General features: G+C 37.7%; 1 protein-coding gene across 33 annotated transcripts in view; it reads right to left on the bottom strand.

Moving 5' to 3' along the window:
• CAMK2D (calcium/calmodulin dependent protein kinase II delta) overlaps window positions 1-17,505 on the bottom strand; it is a 166,217-nt gene that overhangs the window by 63,158 nt on the left and 85,554 nt on the right. For all 33 annotated transcript variants that reach the window (XM_030009396.2, XM_030009304.2, XM_030009892.2 and 30 more), the window contains one exon: window positions 5,575-5,629. In XM_030009396.2, coding sequence (XP_029865256.1) covers window positions 5,575-5,629 — 55 coding nt within the window. The remainder of the gene's footprint in view (window positions 1-5,574; window positions 5,630-17,505) is intronic.

Genomic DNA, 17,505 nt, shown 5'->3' with positions numbered 1-17,505 from the left:
GGTACTCGTGAGATCACACCTGGAGTACTGTGTCCCCTTTTGGGCTTCCCAGTATGTGAATGACACCAACATAATGAACTGTGTCTAACGGAGGGCCACCAAGACCGTTACAGTTGGAAGCACGTGGTGAGGCTGGGATAACTGAGTTTGGTCACCGTTACGACAGGAAGGTTCAGGGGAGATCCCATTGCTGTCTACAACTCTCTAATGGGTGGATACAGAGAGACAGCATGAAAGGCAACAGACAAGCTGAAACACCTGAAATACCAAATATAAGAATTTTTCTTTCCTTATTGTTATTATAATTATTCATTATGCACTTGTTGCTCAAAGAGGTTGTGGAATTTCTATCCTTGAAGATGTTCCAACCTTGACAAATATCTGAGCATCTTGATTCAATTGGACCTTGTTCAAGAAGGGGGTTAGACCAGATAACCTCTAGGGATCCTTACCAACCTACATTATTCACTGATTTTATAAATAAAGAACAGAGCAGTTACCAATAAACTTTTTATGCTCTATACAGTTTAATACAAAAGTGGCTACAAAGCGTTCTACTCCTTATTAGATGTCACTTTGCTAGGTGGATTTTCTCCCCCCTGTATCTTCAATTATGAAACATGATGGCTAGGGAAGGACCCAAGATACCTATCATGAATACAAACTACACACATAGAAGAGGTCCTTAGTTATGAGGTTCTCCTTGGCTAGCGAAGGCCATGACCTGAAACAAAAGTGTGATGTACTCTTTGGAGAATGCATGGCTCTGTGCTACTGCTCTGTTACCAGTAAGGGCACCGAATAGCCTTACATGGAGAGGTGTTCTGAAATCAGAACTCTTGGAGGTTTTGCCAATCAACAGAAATACTTAGGCTGATCTCTGAAATCAAATTACAGAAGGAAATTAAAATAGAGGACTTACTTATAATTTGACTGCTGCTTCTGTTAAACGTTTAGGGTTTTTTTTTCCCCTACGCTGAAACAATGAAAAACTGATGTATCGTACCATTTGGGTGGGGTGGGAATCATACACAGATTCTAGTCTGTGTACTTAAGTTAGAAGGCAACTACCAGCATAGTTAGATCTACAAATATATCCAGGTAGGCTATATACAATGTAAGTGAAGACTGTAAAGCAGAGGGTAAAAAGTAAAAAAACCACAACTTTGGGCCGTCACTATAAAGCTACATGAACAGCTGCCAAGCTACTTTCTCCCCACAAGATTAAAATGGGAAGTAAATGGAACTCAATGCCCTTCTGATACAGATACGTTGTCGACTTCAGTGACGTCTTATTTCGTGACAGGACATTCATTACATGAGCTCTAGTAACTTTCAGGGTACAAATTAAAAGCCACTGGTTCTCACAAATTATTATTAATCTTTCGTAATTTTCTGAAGAGCATACTGAAATGACAAATAAAGCACATGGGTTTGATTAAACAAAAGTACAAGCAGCATGTAGAAACACCAAGGCCCTCTGCACCAGGTATGTCTTTCAGAAAAACTGCAGAGAGAGGGGCAAGCAGAAGGATTCCAGGTACAAAGGATGCTACTTCTATTTACCTCTCAGAAGAGGTACCGTTAGAAGCAGTTTTCAACTGCTGCATTCAACTGACTTTCTATACTCACTAAAACAAATTACTGCATTTATTTACAGTGTTAAATGCCACATTTCTTTGTTGCAAACATTCGTAACACCATATACAAAAATATGCAACTTCATGTACCACATTTGACCGATTAGAAAATTTACAAATATAAGAAGGTATTTAAAAGGAACTCCCAAATTAGCAAAGGTAGCTAAAAAAGCCTCTGCTGATGATCACACTGGCGTTGTTTCCTCCCATTTCTTAATTCTTAAACTGCTTTCACAATGATATCCTTTTTTACATTTATCTGTGACCTTTCTACTTCCAAAAAGAAAGGTTCAGGGACTTACCCTAGGCAAACATTGTTCTGCAATTAGGCTTTTTTTTTTTTTGTATTTTTGTTTCTTCTACACAGTACAGTCCCTCCACTTGGGATTCAACAGCGACACAGGGTTCTAAATGTACCAATTGTTGCATCTCATCCAGTGCATTAAAATGGGAGACACTGAAAAAAGAGAATCTCATTGACTTGCACAAGAGAGTCTTCAAGTGCTACAGCTGTTTCCATTCAGATACAGCAATTAATACTGACAGAATTGATTGGATTTTGAACTCATCTAGCATCATTAACGCTGAAGACAACCTCATTCGTGCTTAGCAACTGAAACGGGCTGATAGGGACACGCAAATCCTAACTACAGTTGCCTTAACCAATAAGGGAAGAGGAGCAAGAAACTTCATGAAGTCCATTCCTGATCTTACTATGCAGATTTTATTAATCCGCAAATCACTTCACTATACCTAGTGCGAGAAACATAACAGGAGCAAGTCCTTTGCTTGGGAGAAGTATCACAGAAGGCTGCCTTTGTTAATTTTCTAAAATAAGTAGAAGCCATATTGGTAGATCAGTAAGATGCCTCTGTTCCTTGGCAGTGACATCAACGAGACCTTGAAAATCACTACTTTGCCTAGTCAAGTGCAAAACTACCACCATATTCCAGAATGACATCACCATGCATATATTTCAGAGATGAGGAGTCAGCAACCAAAGATAAATTTTGTGTGTGGATGCGTGTGTGCGTATGATATGTCAATACTTCAGTGCATCTACTTCTCTTATATGCAGGGCTTCTTACAGGAAAACCCCGATATCGCATTTTGTCAGAAAGCACATATTTCATTGTTCAATGTCCAGTTTCCACATGGATTTTAAAAGACTTCCACTAGACACTAGAACTCCTCACCCAGATGCATGCCTGTCACAGAGCACGTTAATCACTTTTTTCCACAAAATAAAAGCACAGCTATCACTGAGGTATACAAGCAAAGCAACAGGCTTCTCCTTCGATTTGCAGACATCTCTATGACATTAATTCAAAAGAGATTATTAGAAATTCAAAATAGAAGGTGACAATGATTGGTTTTTTTTTATTCACAGAAAAAGCACTCTTCCTCTTCACTTTATGATGTGGGATGCAGTCTAAAAGAAATTTCTAAAAAAACAGTCATACTGAATCCCACACAGTCTGAAAGAAATCATTAAGATAATGACATAATGATATGCGTGGGTGGAGTGACAGTGTTACACCACAGTCAGGCTCCTGTTGAATAAAAATTAAATAAATAAATAAAAGCATGTACTTGGCCTTCATATTAAAGAAGTCCATATGGTACCTTTTTTTGTGGCAAGTCTTTTATGTACATTTAAACAAGCCACTAACCCACATATTTTTAACTGCAGTAAAAGATGAAGTTTCACTAATAAATAGTATTAGTGAGCATTAAAGCAGTAATTTCTTAGTCTGAATTAAAAATGAACTGTGAACAGCCATCCTTACTAATTAGGCAAAAGTTCTTCAAGAATGCAACATGATGCTTTTGCAAAGACAACTAACAGTCAGTACGGTCACTACTTCTACCACTTAGACGTTTTCTTTTTTGCAAAATAAGTCATTTTGACAAAAAACCCAAACCACATGATCAAAACATAAAAAGCTCTGTGTGTGTGTGTGTGTGTGTGTGTGTATACACATATATATATATATGTTGAAGCCCTCTTTTTTTGAAGAGGATGAAAAACAAAACCATGTGGACCGTTCTAGATGAACAGCATACATTTGAGTCTGTTCCTATGTTTGTCCTGAATGGGACTGACAGGGAAACAGAGGAAGTTCGTGCCAGTGCAGAATGCCTCCTGCAGAATCTAGCTTTCTGCCAAGACAGTATCTTTGGGTTAGGTATTAATTTTTGTTGCAGAAAACAGACTTCTATTTGTTCTGTTATTATCAAGATACAGATAGTGGTATCTACAACTTTGAAGTTGTTCAAATGCCTTCTAGTTCACATTACCATCATAATCCCCTGAGATATGTCTGGCGTTATGTATTCAATTTAAGGCAGAAGTGGACTAACTGCAATTACAGTAGGCCATAGTTTCTAATAGTACAGTAGAACAACAAAGAAATAAAAATGCCACCAGTTTATAGAAGGGATACTGTCCCTAGAACTAAGAATTCTACATGCACTTCTTGGAAATATTCAGGATTAAGATGTTTCTTCCAATTCCACATAGAAAGATTTCCTTTGTAGCCCTTAAAAAAAAAAAAAAAAAAAAAAAAAAAAAAAAAGGCGAAACAAACCCCAGTGCATGTCAGAGAACAAGTATGCGTGTTGTGCCCTAGAGCTATTTCCAAGTCAACAGTCAGAGCGCTTACCTGGGATATATACAAATCAGATACAAGTTCCTATTGAGCCCAGTTAGGATTTGAGTACTGAATCCTGAATGCCTTCACTGCACACAGGCTATTTAATATTTTTGTATTGCTAGTCTGAAATCTAGTCTTGAAGAAGTCTTCACAGATTTCTTTAAAAAAAATTAGGTCCGAAAATAAAACAGAATGTAACCTGAACATGAAAGCACACAACTGATTGTGAAGATCCAGGTTCTAACTTACCTATGCTGAATGCAAATATTTCAGTTTGTATGCTTAGAAATGAGCTATTTCACAGTTCTAGGGGAAATAATGTATTCTCCTCCTAATCAGCAAAACCACGTTGGGCCTAAGAAAGCTCTTGGGGGCGAGGGTTGGGGGGTGTTGTTTGTCAAAACCATCAACTGCCCTGGAAAAATATTCAGTTGAAATACGTAATTTTACTTAAATAAGTCAGTTCTGCAAGGCAATTCCTAATAATTCATGTTTGCCCATACCCAGAACCAAAAGCAGTAACTTTTCAAGCGAGCAGAAAAGTTTGCCTGTCCCAGGGAATAATGAAGAACATCAGTGTCTCTTTTTAAGTTAAGAGTCCGAGACACATCGTTCATGTTGCCACCATCCCTTCTTCCACTAAACAGCCTATCTAGAAGAATGAGCTCCACATACGCACAGTCACTACATGAAAAGCTCACAGGACTGAAATTCCTGAAGCAAAATGGGAAATAAGTAGAAAACTTCCTTTCTATATGCTGGGCATTTTACATTCTGAATGGTGTCAGAATGAAACACTCTAAGTATCAGTAAGATATGAATCAGGAGTAAAATACTGAAACAGTCTTTCCCTCTAGGAAAGTCAGGCTTACCTTGCAATCCAGCAATGGAGTTTTTCTGTAGAGAAACTATTCTTCCATATGTTTTTTTAAAATGTTTCCTTTACAGACAATTGGCTTGGAGTAAATTATTTTTTTCCGAGTCATCCTTTTCATGCAACTTTTACTTACGTACCTATATTTTACATTAAAATCCATTTCAACCATGGCCCTACTTATTCAAAATTCTTAATATGGAATTCTTACAGTGACACTTACAAATCAGTTCTTGCACATGCAAATGACCAAATACATTACTGTCCTTCCAGCTCTGTTTACATCTATTTGTCCAACTCACTGCACCAGAACCATGCATGTATCTTGTGAACTTGTATTTGCATCTAAAACTTTGAATACCACATCCCCAACATGCTAAACATATGCAAAACACATACTTACAAGTCAAAGACTAAGTAATGGAATCCTTCTTCTGATATGCTGTCATGAAGCCGCACTACAGAAAGGGGGGAAAAAAGATAAACACCAGTCATCTTTTTCATGTCTTTAATGTCTGTCTTTGATTTTGGGGCAGAAGGGAGGATTATAATTCTACTGTAGAGCTGGTATTGCATCTGTGTGTGTTCTCATCTGTGGGGTTTTTTTCTTTACCCTCAGAATCATCTTTTTCATAAGGTGAGATAAACAAAGAAACCAAAAGACTGTATGTGCAGCTTGTTGTACAGTTATTTTTAAAGGAGCTCTGCCTTTGCTATGCCACAGAAGAACGCTGCAGTCGTTTCCTACCACCTCCTGCATGTATGGGCACATACACACACACTGCACCTTGCCTTTGCCCTTCATGCTGAATCATGACTAAACAAGTACTAAAAGCACAGTCAGACTTCATCTTAATATACTGTATCAATATGATTCAACTACTTTTTTCCTAAGCAGAACCTCCGCTCAATCTTTTAAATAGTATACACAGGAGTCCCCAGTCACGGGACTTAATAAATTATTATCTTAAAACAGTATTCTTAATGTGATACACAACTATTTTCTCAGCTGTATTACATCTTAAAAGTTTTAAACAAGATGGGGGAAAAAAAGAAGCCACAATTAATCATAGATTTCAGCAGAATAACAAACTTTAAGGGCTATGTTAACGAATTCCATCATCAGACAACAGATGCTAATTTTGAAAGAGAAAACATCATTGCAAACAAAAAGCATTTGACTATACTAAAATAAACGGGGTCAAAAAGGGAGTAAGCTATATTCCGGCTCATATTTCTATTACATACATATCTATTTCCCTCTAATCTTCTGACCTGCCATCCACTTCAACCACATGAATGGTGAAGAGCCACAAAGAGATAAATCTACTGGCAGACTGATGCCCACCAATCTACGCTGAATTTCCACAGTGGCAGCCAACACCACCGCTGAGAGACTAAAGCGACGGGACTGGGACTAGCCGGACCCCCCCGGCTGCGGGTGCTCAGCCAGACCTACAGACAGCAAGGGTGGGCAGGAAGAGAAAAGGAGCGAGCGCTTGGGGGTGTGACAGCTCGGCAAGGTAACTGCCTCTCATTAAATCACTGTGAGGAGCGATTTCTGGAAAGATGTAAGGTGCATGAGAGGACTTGCCAGAAGCAAAAGGATGTGATGTCTAGAAAATAGTCATTAGCTTTTCCAGTGCTTGTCACAGCCAACAAACTTACAGCATCCTAAAGATTAAAACCCCACATCATGTTTACATACACCTATGTATCCATATCTAAAGTTTTCCCTGAAAAAGCACTAGTCAGCTGCAGAACCTTCACTTTGAATTTTAAGAATTCAAATCACATCATGGTAGAACTATGAATTGAGTCCTGCGGTTCTTCTTAATTACTTTAAATGTAATGGCAATTTCCAAAGCTAATTTTCCCACAACACGTGAAGCTTTGTCAGCAGTTTGATCCAAATCATTATCACTTACAGAACCAAATAAAAAATAGCAGGGTACCCTAAAACTGCTTCGTGTTCAAAACTGAGCTGATGAAGAAAGTGTAAAAGAGAAGGATTTTCAGATTTCCCTAGATGGTAGCTTTATGTATTTATCATTTTTTATACAATACATGACATTTAAAAAAAAATAAGATCAAATAAACATGACTTTTTTACTTAATAATATTTAGCCCAGGGAAACATCTTGTGTTTACACAGTACTGAAGAGAAAACCAGCTCTTGGCTGACTCACTGCCCAGAGCTTGTGATGATTCAGAAGAGCCAAGTAGGTCTAAATCAGAATTTGTGGTTTTGGCTGGTTCTACATTCTAGATTTGCCTTGAGTTTTTACAAACTGCAAGCCTGGAGCATAAAAGACCAAGGTAATACATTTCTGCCCCCCCCAAATCAACTTACTTTCTGGTTGCATTACTTTGAGTTGAGATTTCAATACCCCCAAATGTCTGGTCTTTAAAGCAAATCAAGTGTGAGATGAGACACCATGAGACACTAGCCTAGAACAGTACCCTGAAATTTCTAGTTCAGAACAGAGACCCCTAAAACATCTGGCTTTTGAGTACACTACTTTGTACAGTAGCATCAAAGATACTACTCATGAATGAGTGCACAGAAATGGGATTTAGTACAGACCCTTGGGTATGTCACAGAGATGCAACATAGCCCTAAAATAGTAAATTTTGGAGTGCAGCTAGTATGTTTTGCATATACCTCTCCAAAAAAGTTTTTAAAACTTTTAAAGATTTAATACATAGCAAATTGTACCTTTTGATAGAAACTGCCTGTTCCTGAAACAGATTCATAACAACTCAAAGCATGGTTCTTCTGTGCAGACTTTTTAAATTCAAAGCAGCATTCCTCTCCTCGCTGCTTGCTAACAGCATTCTATTCAAACAGGCAGAAGCCTTCATATTCCATTTCCCATATCATGTACGGATATTGAGAACTACCAAATACTTCTGGTGAGGCAGAGTATTTGCTGCCAACTGCTTTCAAAGAGCTCTGAAGCATGTAAAACAAGCCAGATTTTTGAAACATCTTTAGTGAATTGAAACAAAGTATTAAATCTTAAAATTTAGAAATTAAATCCACCTTTAAAGTATTACTTTGGTATTAAAACCAGACAGTCTTGGCTTAAGCTTGTGGCTAGAGAACAGTCAACAGCCTATATTCATAGGCATACTTACTCTGTTTTCGTGGTTCACTCCTACTGTTCCAGCATGGATTTGCTAGCAACCAGTTGAAGCAAAGGACTGTATTTTTAATTACCGCTGTATTTTTCAAACACAGAACGACTTGCTTACACGCATTTATGAGAAAGTCATCTCCTAGGTAAGAATGAAGTCAGCATGAACCTACACTCCTTAAGGCACAGTTTTAAAACTGTGACCCTGAAGCGACAAAGTCATAGGAGAAGAATAACCAAAGGCATTTCATTGCCTTTGGTTCAAGGCAGTACAAAACCCCTCTCTTGCTCTTTTTTTTTTTTTTTTTTTTTTTTTTGGTAAATAATCATGTCTACCACTTGTACTGCTAGGAATATCCATATTTAAGCCTATAAATACTTCATATTTATACAGACTGAAATAGACACACTATTACCGCTATTACATATAGATACCAGAAGCTCCGTACAGAACAGTAGCATAGTCCTACTATGTCAGAGAAGAAAAATACCTTACTCAACACCACACAGCATATCAAAACTAGAGCCAAGAGTACACGTTCTATCTTGGATAGAGGCATCTGTCATACTCCTGTCACTAAGCAGACCGGCCCAGCACCACGTGAAGGAGCTTCTAGAGCTTCGCTGCCTGCCTGAAAGGGGAGGTGCTCGTGCTTTGTCACGTCCTTTTCTAGAAGAGGGCTTCTTTGTTCAGTGTCACTGCAGAACCATAGCTCCCTTCTGACTAGAAAAGGATTGCTATTTGAGATGATGGATGACGTTTTTTCTCAGCCTGGTGAGGCTATTTCCTTACTAGCCAAACTCTAGTCTCACATGTCCATGGGGATATCTTCTTCAAGGATCATGTTCTTTCTTTTTCTTTCTTCCCAAATGTCTGAATCATAGAAGTGAGATGGGATAAATCTTTCTCTGAATCAGGATCACATGCCCCAGATTGTCTCTGAAAAGGAAAACAGGCTGAGGCAGCCAGTGAAGATCAAAACTGCCTTTTGGCAAGTGCTTATGTTTGCTGCTTGGGTCAGTTCAGATACAGTTCTATGCCAGTAAATCTGCTAGGTGAAAATCCCAAATAAGCATGGGCGGAGGAGAAGAATCTGTGGAGAAGACAAGACAGCCTGACAATCCGGAGTAAAGGGTGCATGACAGCACAGAGGCAAGTCCAGCATAGGCCAGACTTTGCTACTGCATTCTGCCTGCAACTCAGCTTTTCACTGAGAAAGACAAGGGCTGTCATGATGACAATTTAAGAGGCTATTCACAAAGTTTAAGAGGTGATTCACTACAAAAAGTACTCGTGTATTCAATGCAGATATATATAGTTCTTTACACAAGCGTATCAGGCAGGATTCAGGCACGACAAACCAAAAGGCAGCAATTACAAAGATTATTCATCCAATATAAGAACTCCCAGCAGTAACCCACACTGCAATTCCTATTCCTCCAGAGACATGAAAAGCATTCATGAGTAGAAACAGTTCCATTTATCTTTTTTGAAAAGATTACAGTTAGACCTAATCATTATTAATTGGAGTTGTTTCATGAGTGCTGTCATGAACAAACAAGTTATATGGCAGAAAGGACACGAGTAATTTTTTTGCTCTCCTGCCTGCTGTGGCACTACGGTCATCTCCTCCAGTGGGTTACAGAGAAGGTGTTTAACATCCTTTGACAACAAAGTTGTTGCTCTTCAGAAAACCGCTTGAAATGCCTGATAGGAATCCAGGGAGCACACAGCTCTTTCTTTTGGAAAAATACTATAAGCCCACAAAAGATCAGGAATATTCCTTTGGCTTCAGCACCAATTTTCATCTGAAATACTTTCCGATTACCACTCTGTGATAGTCATTATAATAATTTAAGGGAGAACTCCTATTGGCTTTATTAGCTTTGTATTTAGCCATTAGTGTGAGCAAGTTCCAATCAGATAGAAAAGTAAAATCATCTCCTTTATTTGACTTTTTGTGCTGAACTATAGTATTTTGTGTCCATTTTACAGAAAACAGCTTGATATAATGGCCAAGCAACCTTATTATCTCCTTCCTGAATTTCTGCCTTTAAAGAAAAAAAAAAAAATCAAAATAATAGTATTCCACATACTTTCAATGAAATTCTTCCAGGTAATTCCAGCTAATTCAAATTCTTCCAGGTAAGGAGACAAGTCAAACAGCAGATAAAGTCAGATAAAAATTCTTCAGGATAAAGATATCTTATCTTATCTAAAACTATTGCCTAAAAAATTTATTTTTGTGAAACTGCTGGAGTGGTAATTTTGATAAATTTGGTATCTGATTTAGTTCACATTACAAAGACAAAATATTTGAGAAGACTGAACTTCAAACAGAAGTTGCAGTCCATGGTCAGTACAGCAGCTGCACAAATGTGCATGGAGGTGTCAAACTGCCAGAGTGCCGCTCATTAGGGAAGACTCTTTCCACGCAATCCCATTCATCGTGTTTATTAATGGAGCATGGAAAGAGATAACATAGTTAATGGTAATGTAGTTAAAGACACTCATTTGCCCTTTGGTGCTAAAGATTAAGATCTATGGACTCCCAGAAGAGTTAATCCTGTAACTGTGAAGCTAGATGTCTCAAATTAGTGCACTGTTAGGAAGTTACAGGGGTCATTCGTCAGCAGTGCAAGTTTAAAATGGGTCTGAAAGTCACAAAAGCCTATGTTGTATTTGCTGAAATATGCAAAAAATTTCTTCAAGTTCCTGCCTTCCTGCAAGAAGAGTGAAAACGGGACAGATGTGCCTTTCCTCCTTGTTCACTTCCAAAAGTGTACTGGAGTATTTACGCAGATCTTACGCAGATCACTCTTATTAGAAAAAAAAACTTTAAAAAATGAACTTAATTACTTTATGGAAGGAACTTGATGGAATGACTTAATTTAATCTTGGGTTTTCTATGAATTGGCATCTGCCTGCCACTAGGTATGGGATAAGCTGTTGCATTTGAAAATAACGAGGTAGAACAAAACCTGAAAAGACTCAGTCACTGAAAAGGTATAACCAGCTATGGTTTTTGGTAATATTTAAACCACTCAATTTTCTATTTCAAAACACTTGTCTATAAGCATTTTCTGCTCTCTCATCTCTGACAAAGAACGCCTCGTGCTCAGCAAAACCGCTTGGCTGAGAAGTAGAAGATCTGCAGTGGCTTAGCACTGTCGGATCTTCCTGCAAAGTCACCCTTTGTCATCTTGTCCTGTTCTACTAAATAAACCAAGGTGACGAGGAAAGGAGAATAAACCTACTGCTAGAACTTCATCAGAAACTCACAGGAATGCCAGTGCAGAAGTCATTACAGCAGTGCCAAGAACTGAGACCAAAGTAAAAATTCATCCTATAGCTTTTAGTCTAGATCCCAAGCTAAACATGAAAAACATGAAACTGCATATGGGAGCAGAGCTGCGGATACAAAAGCTTGCAAACCACTGCTCAGGAGTGCTGCTGTTTGCGCTGATCAGACATCTGCTCCCTTTAAAAAAAACCCCAAACGTCTTCACTGCAACCTCATTCTCTATACCTCAACGCTCCACATTTTTCTATCAGTGTCACTACTTCCTCTCTTTTGATGCATGGTATAAATAATCTCTGCTGAGCAACCAAACTCCCTAAATCAGTGGTGCGTAACACAGGCAGCTCCTACTTTGTCCAGCTTAGATACTTCTTTGAAAACAACCAATTACAAATATCAGTGAAACCTAGTAAGAAAGCTGGCTAAACACTCGAGTACTCGGCACTGCATCTGTGCTACCATTAACAGACCAATGCCCAGTGTCTAAGTCAGGCAGCTGACAGCTGATACGGGACCACAGAAGAGACCACGCAGACATACCCCCTGTATGGAGTGAAACAGAGCCGGCAGCTGTGTGAAGCAGAGGTCCTCCGTCATCTGCTGAGCCACAGAAGTGAGGGATGCCCAAGTCACAGAGCAGCAGTTGGCTCTTGCCATGGGTGATGAGCAATGCTCCTCAGGGTGCAGGGTAGTGTCCTTTTCCCCCTGCTCACATTTCAGGAGCTCAGAGTCAGAAATTTAGGCAGTACTCTTAAAGCTGAGATTGCTCCTTACGCTTATTCTTCCTTATACACCATGAAAGCCTGGGGCCCTCTATAATAAAGCTGCTCAGTTGCAGTAGAAAGAACTTTGCAAATATTAATAAGAGCCATTACCTAACAATCTGAAATATTTAGAGGCTAATCTGGTAAGATTACTACAGTAGCAATGCTCAAGGGTAGCTGATTTCTCAAAGACATTTAACATAGAGTAATGCTTTGCGTATCTAAGAAAATAATCCTCCCCCATGCTGTTAAATACACAAGCGGTATACTGTAATACTTACTATCATTAAATGACTTTATGCAAGTCAGCAGTGCTGTGTATGCTATTAACAAGTCTATATTCAGCAACAGTGAATCAAAACTATATAGCTTCCAAATTAATTCAAAAGATAAACAACTTTTTATTAGAGTGCGAATTCACAGTTATTTAGGGTCAACAACTTGAGAAAAAAATTCTATTAATCTGCATCTGTACTGGTATAATGAAAAATGATGGAAAAATAATTAGGCAATTTCATATTTGGAAAGAATACATTTGTCCCCAAGGCACTGTAACAGTAAGTGTTAACTAGGATGAACAAAATGCCATATATGCTAAAAATACTCATTTGTGACCAAAACCCTCCCCCATCAAGGCCCTCACACAATAAACCTCTGTATTCTGATTAAATGCCAGGAATATTCACTGCCTTCATTAAAAACCCTCAAGTCTAATGCGTGCTTGTAAGTCAGTTTGCTGAACTGTTAACCTTGGTAAAAGATTCTTGCTACACAGAAAATAAAAAATTACTTGCCAGAGTAGATAGAAGACCAAATTTTGAAGTGAGACTAAGTAAATCCAGGTACTGATGTCAAAGCAGATGGCCTCAAATTACCAACTGTTTTGTCATGATTAGACTCTTGCTTCATTCCTGCTGGATGAAGACTGACAGTTTAAACAGGTCATCAATACATGTTGTGGGATATGTCAGGAAGAGAGGAAAAAGAAAGAATGCTTTAGAAAAAGTATGTTTTGTGATCAGAAGAGGCTCATTGAGCTACTAAATGCCCTAAAAAAACCCAAGCAGCTTCTCAAGTCTTTTAACAGTGATGTGTAAGCACAGACAGACCCGCAGGTCTAGCTTGTACGTGTGCTTCAGGCACTAAGTGCTAACAAACTAAACTTAAAAGAGAAAACCCAATTCAGCCTAAACATCAGAAATCTAGCTGCTAAAAATAAAACATCCCAAATAAAATTAACTAATTAAAAGAAACGTAAACAGGTATTCCAAAACACATCATTCTGCATTAGCAGTCTTCAGGGAGAGAAGTTGTAATAACTCTGACACTTTTTTCTTTAACCAACAGATTTTTGTTGCTTTTCAGTGCACCGTAACACAGGTATGTGTGCACACAAGCACAGAAGAGTATTGTGGAATCATATCCTATATCCTTGAAGTTAAAAGGAACAGCTCGAGTTACATGCCTTTAACTATTCATATATGAAAATAGTAAAATTGTATATAGTTGTTTAACTATAAAAAAAAAGAAACAGAGTACTAAAATGTACACCTGTATCTTTATGTCTTCATTTAATATATAATCACATCATTTACTGGAAATCCTGTATTTCAGGTTGAGCTAATTCCTCTTTGCAGTTAAAGCCGTGATTCTGTAAGTTTAACAAGATTTTTTACAACACAACAAAAAGCCTTACAAATGTCATCAGATTAAGCCTTAGGAGGATAGCGGCATGGATTAAAAGAAAGTCTGACACAAATTTTTGCTAAGAGCAAACTGATGTCTCAGCTGCCAGTGTTGATGCTTTAAGCGCTAACATTTTTTAACCATTTTAGCATTCATGAGAACATGTAAGAAGAGGGATAATGACAATTCAGAGTGTTAACTAATAAAAGGACAAGCTGTAACATAGAGATGTTATATTAATTAAAATTAACAGGTTCGGAAAACCACACAGCATACTTTAATGGAGGGAATGTAATTTGCTTAATTTTTCTAAAAGAAGGGCCTAGTTATCATGTTAAAGCAAGTCTTCTTCATAGACCAGCGATGACAAAATTGCCACAATGGTTGGGCAGCTCATCGATTGCCAAGATCCATTATGAAATGATGTACAGAGTTTTAGTAATTCAAGAAACTGAAGTGATGGAAAAGATCAAATGTAAAACTGAATGAAATCTGCTCAATGCACAGAATCTAACATCCTAATTAGACAAGCAAAAGAGTCTATTAATCCCTGCTGGAAAGATACAGTTCTGTATCTTTTTGATAGATACTTCTGCCAAATATAAATGTGGCAGAAGAAAGCTTTCAGCTAGATTCTGAATGCATCACAAGAAAATAAAACCTCAGACAGAACTGCCCTATTGTCAAAATGAGGCTACGTCCCTTTTAATATTTACAGTGATGGCCAACACTGAAAACAGATCTATATAAATAATATGTAGGACCTACATGTCTACAAAATTGGATATTGGGGGTTGTAATCATTGGGCAGGACACAGCCTCCCTTCTTGGCTTTCCTCTCTTAGAACACATTAAATAGAAATATAAACAATTTATATAGTGACAACGCAGAGAAGTATGTTTGTTTATTTTTTTAAATGCTCACCTTTCATGATGAGGAGGCCCCAAGGTATTTAAAGGCATCAGCTTATGAAAACGAAGTCACTACTTTAAATATTTTAAACAAAAAGGAAAGCAGAAATTGTAATTCTGTGGCATGACAAGAAGGACCACAGAAAAGAAATGCCACCTACTCCACTAGAACCTCTCATAAAGGACCAAGGCATGCACCAAGCAGCTTTAGACAATGTTGTCAAAGCAATTAGCACTGTATTTAAGGCACCTTTAGTAACAATCACTTTTAGAAGACCTAGGCCAAATTCTTTCAGTCAGTATCAGCAACTACTATAGCTAAATTTCCTAAAATTTTTCATTTTTAGCTTTTTTTTTTTTTACCCAATTGTAAAAGCTTATTCATTAGTTTATCAGAGTAGATCATCAAGTAAAACCAAAAGGGGATGACTGTGTATTCAAGGTAACTTAGTAAAAGTCTTCATTTGAAAGTTTATTTGAACTGTGATAGCTTATAAAAGTAAGAAAAGATAAAATATGATCTTTACTGATCTTCATGTTAGATATTGAATTTTTTTTTAATAACTGAGCAATAATCCAATTCTTGTAAGCAATTTTAATTCAGAGACCACTCCTATATAACTATCCTAACAAAGAATATTTGTAATTAATCTGAACTATTGATTTGACCAAGGGCAATACTGAAAATGTAGTATTTATATGCACAGTCACTGGTTTTTGGCCTCTCAATGCTTTAGGAGAACAAGGGCCTTAAAGTTTTAAAACAGGTCATCCTGGCAGCTGGACATAACTAAAGCATGGAGCTATTCTCCCCAAGATTATCGTTCAGATCATTATACTATATCTACTTTGTAACACTATGGAAATGCAGGAGGGTTGAAGAATCAGCTCTGTAGTCTGATAAATATATTAAATGCACTGTAAATGGCAATCTTGCTGTTAGAAATTGCATGCCAATTTACCCTAACTGAATTAGTGAAGCTACAACAAACACTATGCATGCCTATCTCCGAAGGCTGACTGAAAACTTGACATTCCTGCCCACTTCCTACCCCCAAGATGCACAGAATTTTTCATTTTACTAATAACACTAAAAAATAATTTTCAGTCTACAAAAATTAAAGAAAAAAAAAAAATCCCAAACCAAACCCCAATACTGATTTAAAATACATTCATTTTGTTGAAGGAAGTATTTTCAGATTTTTGACAAAACAGGCATTTTCTGTGTAAAGCAGTTATATTACAGAGAAAAAAATTAAACAGAAAAATTTTCTTGAATGCATTTAGAAAAGCATCCCAGTCACTTTGGTGGAATACGATCAATAAACTTTGGTAAAGAGGATGTTTGTAAACGAACTACATTTGTGAGGAATTTAATAAACTATCATGTAAAGTCACAGATACCAAGCTGGTCTTTTGCTATTTAATGGAATGCAGACCTTAATTATTAAGAATTTAATTTCCCCCCAGCTGTGATAAAAATGGCCACAGAAAGTATTCTGCTTCATTGCACCAAGGCACTTAACCACTTTAAGAACCTGACCAGAACAAAAATCTGTAACAAATATGCTTATACAAATAAAGAAACACATGTAAACATTTGCAGAAGTCCTTTCCATATGGACTGCATCTGCTTTAAAAAAAAAAAAAAAAAAAGAAAATAAATTCTGCATGCAAACTTGTTTTTCCTGTTATACTTTCATATTCTAGTATTCCAGCAGGTTCCACAGCTAACAGAACCTGCAGACAACTTGCAACATCCCTCTATCACCCCCATCCCTTTCACAGTTACGCAAGGCTGTAGCTCTGCAGTGAGCCAAAGGAGATGACAACTTAGATGTTCACATCTTTGAAAACCCCCTAAAGTAACTCAAAAGAACATATATATACACAATTGCAGTTTGACCCATTATCTTAATAAAAATGGTTTCTCCTCTGATTTCTGTATAAAACAGCTCACGACGACCGGGAGGTCAATAAGCCTATTCAATAATCTTCACAGTAGATTCTAACGTAAGTGATAATTGTGCAAACAGATATGTGTTTTTATATCACATTATTCATCCTAGACATAAAAAACTGCTCCGCAAACTGGCTTTTTAAAGTAAATAAGGAAGACTAATTATCCCTACGGAAACAAACCCCTGAGACTTGTCATCAAGGAATCCCAACTGATTTCATTTCCAGCTATAACAAAGAACCAGAAACATATTTCCATGAGGCTAAACTTTGGAAACTTCCCATTTCCTATAATACTTCTGAAACAAGAACAGGCTTTTGGAGAGAAAAACATAACAGAATGAATTTTACTGCTAAAACATTACTGTGTGAGGGGACAGAAAACACAAGTGCACTGGAATTGCCTCATTCAACTCCCAGTGACATCCCACTGCCAACTGTGGAGTGTGAACCAGGGGAAAAAAACCTCTCTGCAGGCTGCTGATCTGGGGAAGCTGGACTCCGAGCTTCATTTCCCTCAGCCAAGAAGCCGGTCCCTGAGCCCAGCATGAAGCATCCCTTTCCAGCATCC

The sequence above is a fragment of the Aquila chrysaetos genome, chromosome 1 (assembly GCF_900496995.4).
Source record: "Aquila chrysaetos chrysaetos chromosome 1, bAquChr1.4, whole genome shotgun sequence".
Taxonomy (NCBI): domain Eukaryota; kingdom Metazoa; phylum Chordata; class Aves; order Accipitriformes; family Accipitridae; genus Aquila; species Aquila chrysaetos.
Note: the sequence above shows the minus strand (reverse complement) of the source record. Positions and strands in the feature narration are given on the sequence as shown.